This window comes from Cyprinodon tularosa, unplaced genomic scaffold (genome assembly GCF_016077235.1).
Source record: "Cyprinodon tularosa strain WSP-4 unplaced genomic scaffold, ASM1607723v1 ctg59, whole genome shotgun sequence".
NCBI lineage: Eukaryota > Metazoa > Chordata > Actinopteri > Cyprinodontiformes > Cyprinodontidae > Cyprinodon > Cyprinodon tularosa.
In genome coordinates this window covers 320622-327541 of record NW_024039329.1, presented here as the reverse complement: position 1 = coordinate 327541, position 6920 = coordinate 320622, and the positions used below count along the sequence as shown (strand labels likewise).

The following is a 6920-nucleotide window of genomic DNA, read 5'->3' as shown; positions in this document are numbered from 1 at the left end:
AAGGAAATCTGGCACATTGCTTAGGTCCACTTTAAAGCACCACTGTGGCAGCACACCGACTTCTTTATTTATTGAATTGGTTTTATGGTTTTATATTAGGTTTGAGTGGGCATGGATAGGAAACTCATCACATCGCCCCGCAGCGCAGAAATCCCCCACTTCACACAATAACACATGTGACTTTACAGCTTTTCATTAGCGCTCCCCATCCACGAAGCTTTCTGCGTGGGCAGCAGTCAAGCTTACAACGATCGCTTGTGTCAAACTGTTTCTTGTAAATACCCAGAGTTCAGAGAAGGAATGCTTCCTGAACGCGCCGTTAGAGGCGCAGCGATTGGTCGAACCAGGAAGCCCCGCCCCCACATTTTCATTCATCTACCGCAATAAACTTTAAAGACGGCTTGTTCAGGAAAGCGCACTTTATTTACTCCGAGGCTTCTAACAGCATCACAAAGAGCTCAACAACCCATTTGACTGTAAGTATTTCACTTTTGCTTTATAGCTACAGGTTGATGGAGTGATATGTATATTCTTTACATTGTGCAATATTTATTTGTTTGAATTTGCTATTTTAGATTAGACTTAAAAAACAAAAAATTCCCCATTAGCCCTACTAATTATTTTCTTTCTCACTGTCTGTGTGTATGTGTCTGTTTAAACACGACTTTCCCTGATTCTTATCCTTCCATGTGTTTTTTTTTTTTATATAGGTGAAAGTGAGCAGTCTGAGGTAAAAGAAGGATGTCAAACTCAGGAGGTCGCAGATTGAAGCAGTGGCTGATGGAGCAGATCCAAAGTGGTCAGTATTCTGGGTTGCAGTGGGAGGATGAGAGCCGCACCATGTTCAGGATTCCTTGGAAACACGCAGGGAAGCAGGACTACAACCAAGAAGTTGACGCATCTATTTTCAAGGTTTGAGTTCCCTGGAAACACTCTGTGTGTTTCTCCCTGCAGTGCTTTGGGTAAAAACCAAAGCTAAGGGGGAAAATATGCTTTCTCTGTGTCTTATTTATGTAGCCTAATAAAAAAACAAAAAAACAATATTTTCTTTCTTTCTTTCTTTCTTTCTTTCTTTCTTTCTTTCTTTCTTTCTTTCTTTCTTTCTTTCTTTCTTTCTTTCTTTCTTTCTTTCTTTCTTTCTTTCTTTCTTTCTTTCTTTCTTTCTTTCTTTCTTTCTTTCTTTCTTTCTTTCTTTCTTTCTTTCTTTCTCTTTGTCTTCATCTTTTCATTTTTTATCCATTCCCCTCCACAGGCCTGGGCTGTGTTTAAAGGCAAGTTTAAGGAGGGGGACAAGGCTGAACCGGCTACATGGAAGACCAGACTCCGCTGTGCCCTAAATAAAAGCCCTGACTTTGAGGAAGTGACGGAAAGGTCACAGCTGGACATTTCCGAGCCCTACAAGGTGTATCGCATTGTGCCCGAAGATGAGCAAAAGCGTAGGTTTCTCTTTAGACCTGCTCACATTTCATGCTTTTGTATAATGAGTCTTTCAATGCAATAGTGAAGGAATCGCCTTTTTTTCACCCTCAGATGGGAAAGTAGCAGTGATGCCCATGACAGGTCCCACCAGCTCTGGTGACCTCACAGACATGGACTGCAGCCCTGCAGAAATAGAGGAGCTCATTAAAGAGGTACGGAAAACGTCTCTGATTTGAAAGAGTTCATCCTCAAGATTGCTTTTGCTTCTTGGGTCTATAAAGTCCATCGCCTCTCCATTTTTTTCCCCAGCTTTATCACACTTTTTTTCTGTTTCAGTATTTCACGGGCTTTTCTTTCTTTCACACTTGTTGCGCTAAGTATGCACACTCTTTCCCTTTGTTCTATAGCAACAGCAAATGTAATCTAAAATGTGCCTCTTTTGCAGGAGGATGGTTGCAGCATTCAGGCAAGTCCGGAGTATTGGTCTCAGGGCAGCATCAACGGTAAAACTCGCCGTGATTTCTTTTTTACTTATACACTTTAACATGTGTTGTTACTGCAACTATTTGTCTGCTTTTTTTGTAAGGCTGTTAATGTTATTTGTAGGACAATGACTTTTTTCTTTCATTAAACTAAACCCCAGTGGAAAGCTCAGCCCTTGTCCCAACTGCTGTGGGTGTTAGACACAAAATGTTTGCTTGTTGGTCTGTTAGATTCTGCAATGGAACAGTTGACTAATATCCTGTTTAACTTTGCTGACTTAAGTGATTATTTCTCTGTAAATCGTGCTAAGCAAATGTAATTTCTGATGATGCAGCAAAGGACAGACATGATGATGAGGTTGAGTCCGCAGGCTTTAAACTATGTCTTCCTTTTTTCTTCTATTTCTAGCTTTCCCTCTGCATCAGGACCCAATGCCATCTGGCAACCTCAGTTCAGGTATGAGAACAGTTTATCTTCAAAAATCATTCTCTAATCTATGGATCAAAACCAGCGTTATTGTATTTTCTGTTATTTCTAAACAAATTTTCATTTTTGTAGCTTTTTCCCAGTTGATGATTACTTTCTACTATGGAGGGAAGCTGATGTACAACACAGTGGTTTCTCATCCAGAAGGCTGCAGGATTTCCCCCCAGCAGCACCTGGGTCGTGGCGCCCCCTACAGTTCAGACAGCATGCAGAGTGTTCACTTCCCCCCAGCAGAGCTTATAGAGTATGAACGGCAGCGTTATGTCACCCGCAAGCTGATGGGTCACCTGGAGAGAGGTGTTCTAGTGCGTGCAAACCAAGAGGGTATCTTCATCAAGAGGCTGTGTCAGAGTCGGGTCTTTTGGAGCGGGCTGGGGGATGGAAGCTCCCAGTACGGATCCATGCCTGGGAAACTGGAGAGGGATTCTGTAGTCAAGATTTTTGACACAGGAAAGTTTTTTCAAGGTGAGCTATAATGTTTGGAAACCTCATAAAAGTTAAAATCCTTGGTTAACATTCTTATATCCAGCTATGACGTGATAGAGGAGTAATAATAAAGTAACCCTTTATTAATGTCATATTTTGTCGTTAATGTTGCAGCGTTGCAGCTCTATCAAGAAGGTCAGATTTCTGCTCCTGATCCCTCAGTGACACTCTGTTTTGGAGAGGAACTGATTGACCTTAGCAGTGCCAAAAACAAGCTGATCATTGTGCAGGTAAGGACTGTAAACCATTAACCAAACAAAAGAAAATTTGAACTATTGACATCTTCATTTGACGAAAGCAACTTTTCTCCATTTGCCTCTGAAAACAGATTACCATGGTGAACTGCCAACACATGCTGGATTCCCTGAACATGCGTCGCTCGCAGCCTTACAGCAGCAACTCAAGCATTGAGATGAGCGACGACGTGGCCACTGAACAGATGGCTCGAATCTACCAGGACTTGTGCAGCTATAGTGTTCCCCAGAGGCAAGCGTGCTACAGGGACAACATGCCCATCACTGCCTGACTATCTCACCAAGATCCGCTTTGAAACATATCAGACATTCTTTATATTTTTCATATACACTGAAGAGGTGAATTGAAAGACAACTGAGGAAAAGAAAGTATCGTCTATTCTCTGACAATAGGACTTTAAGAGGGAGGCTCATTTTTAACGCTTCCATTCAGGGTTTTGCATGTAATTTATGTTGCATCATCACAGGGTACATAAAATTAAGTTACAAACAGGTATAGGTGAGTGCCTCACATTGCTAAAGCTTCATTAATGTCAGGTTTATAGAAGAAGGCAGTTAAGTTCTCAAGATGGATTTGACTTATTGTCTTTTTCAGCTTCAGAGGTTTAGATAATTTTTTTAAGGTGTTGAAGTAAAACGCAGCTGAATGATATTTCATCGCATACTATCCTGTTTTCTACAGAAAATGAAAATATTTTTATATGAATTGACAAAAATTGCACAATGTTTTGGATGCAATGTGGCATTAAAGTACAGATAGGTTTTACTATCAGATTATTATTTGAGTAAACTGTATTTCAAAATAAAGACTTTCACTGAAATGTACATGTCTGGTCTTGCAACAGTTAAATTGCAGTAAACACTTTAAGTTTTGGTTCACCTTTCAGACAGATCGAATGGATAGACATCAGATCCGATTTTATTTCCCTTCTTATTTTGAAATGTTACATTACTTAGTAGACCAAAAAGCAAGCTTTCTTTTAAATGAACGCCTTTGAAATATAACTGTCTGCTTCTTCAAATCTTTGGTTAATCAGGTGTGAAACCATTATTTAAAATATAACTGTGAGGTGTGTCAAGCATATTTCCTCTCTTCCCTCAGTGTCAAACATGTTGTTTATCTAAAGATAATATGATGTTTTTTTTTAAAACTTAAATAATATTGTTCTGAATTTCTAAGGCCAATTCTTATTCTAGCTAATTACACAACAAAGTTTTGTATTTATTTATTTATTTGTGCACTGTAATATGAAACAGAAACACTTAGGATTCATCTGGCTGCACAAAACACAAATACAGATGCATTCCCCCTAAATTAGAACATCATTAATTATTTTTGAAACATATATATAAACTTAGTACCCAGTCACGGGTAGATTTTCACAATGTTTATTTACAGTATATATATATATCTATATATATATAGATATATATATATATATAGATATATATATATATATACATAAATATATATACATACATAAATGATTTCTAGAGAAAACCATTGAAGTTATTTATCTGGAACATTGTAATTTGCAAAACACATCCAAATAATTCAATATGAGACTTATTTGCTGAAACAACTTTATTTCAGAAGCCATAATCTCTGTCTTAGAGCTCTGACAAGCTTCAGTAAAACTTTGCTGGTAGAATAATTGATTTAAAGACCAGATGTGCATTTTTTTTGTTTATTAAGCATAAGTATTTTCTTTCTCTTTTGTAAAGTCTATCTATCTATCTATCTATCTATCTATCTATCTATCTATCTATCTATCTATCTATCTATCTATCTATCTATCTATCTATCTATCTATCTATCTATCTATCTATCTATCTATCTATCTATCTATCTATCTATCTATCTATCTATCTATCTATCTATCTATCTATCTATCTATCTATCTATCTATCTATCTATCTATCTATCTATCTATCTATCTATCTATCTATCTATCTATCTATCTATCTATCTATCTATCTATCTATCTATCTATCTATCTATCTATCTATCTATCTATCTATCTATCTATCAACATATAGATTCTGTGTAGTAATTATCACCACCTGGTGTGATATACTTTTTTTTTACTGTTTTCTTTCTGTTTTACTTCAGACCAACCGGATTTTAAGATTGAAAATATCCATATCTCTAAACATGAATACAACATTTACTCTTAAAATTATACAACTTTATTCAATTTAGAACACAAATTTAACAGCAAAATGTCTAATCATAGTGACTTGGAATATTTTCTGAAAACAGTAAAAGTACCTTTAAGTGTGATTTGTTACATCAACAATGACAAAAAAGCTTTTCTCAAAGGGAAATCCTCCAGCATCGAGATTCATGACATATTATGAGGACACGCTGTTATTCATTCTGAGTTGAAAATGACGAAACTAAGGCCTTATTTGAAAGTAAAACAAGGATCTCGGCTGTAAAATGCTTACCGGTAGTCTCATTTTCCTGATGACTAAAGAAGAAAGGACAGGAACAGAGGTGGCCGACTGCTGCTCAGTGATTCACTGATTCATAGTGAGATCCTTTTGTCTCGTTCTTCTCCTATTTTTTTCATGCTCATTGTAAGGAGGGCAGGACAGCATTATCTTAAAAGACAAATGGCACACAGTTGGAACCCTGAAAGAAAGTGTGTTTACTTGAATGAATTGTGTAGGTACACACCTGCACCCACCGTTTTTTTAGTTTTTACAGAGAGGATCATTTAACTTTCTTTCAACAACAGCAATAATTCATGTTCTCATTCAGTAAAGCAGCCACACCATTATGCTTCCACTGTCATGTACTGGAAAAAATAATGCAACCACTTTTTGATATTTACTTTAAATTTACCATTGTGTTAAAGTAACTAAATATGATTAAGTTGATACCAAAAAAAGGTAGAATTTTCAGGATATGAGGTTATTTTCAATGAATAGTTTACATTTATGTCGGATTTAACAGTACAATCACTTTTAAAAGTGTTTTTGTTTCCTCAGACCACAGAATTTTTGCAAAAAATATTGGGAGGATCATCTAAATGGCTTCGTCCTTTTAGATCAGCCTTGTTTTTGATGCTGGAAACCTTCCTTAGCTACCAGTTCAAATAAATCTATGTGCTTCTTGAGTTGGTTGACCTGTCGCCGTTTCATGTTTATCCATAGGTTGATTATGGCGATCACTGTGGTTCACTGGACTATGCCAATTATCAGGTAGGATGTTTTTATAGAAATCAGTTGATAATTTTTCTCATCTGTCCATTTAATTTCACTTTCTTAAAATCAGGTATTTGTGGTTTATGTTTTGAGATCTTTAATTATAAACAGTTTCTAAATATTTTCATGTCTAGCAGTAACCAGGCCTGTTGGGAGCTGGAGAAATCCCATCTTTCTCCAACAGAGTCCGCCGTGGATCCTCTGAGGGAGCCTCCTGCACAGCTGCAGCTCGTCAAGATCATCAGAGGATCCACTACTTAAGCTGTCTTCAGACCTTGCCTCAACGCCGCAGTGTTGTTCCAGTTGGTCAGCGCTAAAGCCTAGATCCTCTGAGTATCTCCATGACTTTGAATCCAGTCTGGATTCTAACTATCATCTCTGTCTTCCAGGAAACCTGTGCCTCCTCTGAGAAAGCTCTGGAAGAGCTAACCTGCCGAGCCGACCCTCTGAGCCAAACCCTGAAGATCCCTCTGAGAAACCTCAAGCAGCTCAGGACTGAGCTGGGACTTCCAAGCCAAGGTCTGTTCTAACAAGACGTGAGACGCTGAAGCAGCAAACGGACTCTGCTGATGAATCCTT

General features: G+C 37.7%; 1 protein-coding gene across 1 annotated transcript; it reads left to right on the top strand.

Annotated features, from left to right (window-relative positions):
• Nucleotides 1–358: 358 nt before the first annotated feature.
• irf8 (interferon regulatory factor 8) lies at nucleotides 359–3953 on the top strand. Its single transcript, XM_038306691.1, has 9 exons — nucleotides 359–476; nucleotides 711–912; nucleotides 1253–1436; nucleotides 1531–1631; nucleotides 1865–1922; nucleotides 2311–2358; nucleotides 2461–2853; nucleotides 2989–3104; nucleotides 3203–3953. The coding sequence occupies exons 2-9, from the start codon at nucleotides 742–744 to the stop codon at nucleotides 3398–3400; spliced, it is 1269 nt and encodes a 422-aa protein (XP_038162619.1). The 5' UTR covers nucleotides 359–476; nucleotides 711–741; the 3' UTR covers nucleotides 3401–3953.
• Nucleotides 3954–6920: the final 2967 nt, after the last annotated feature.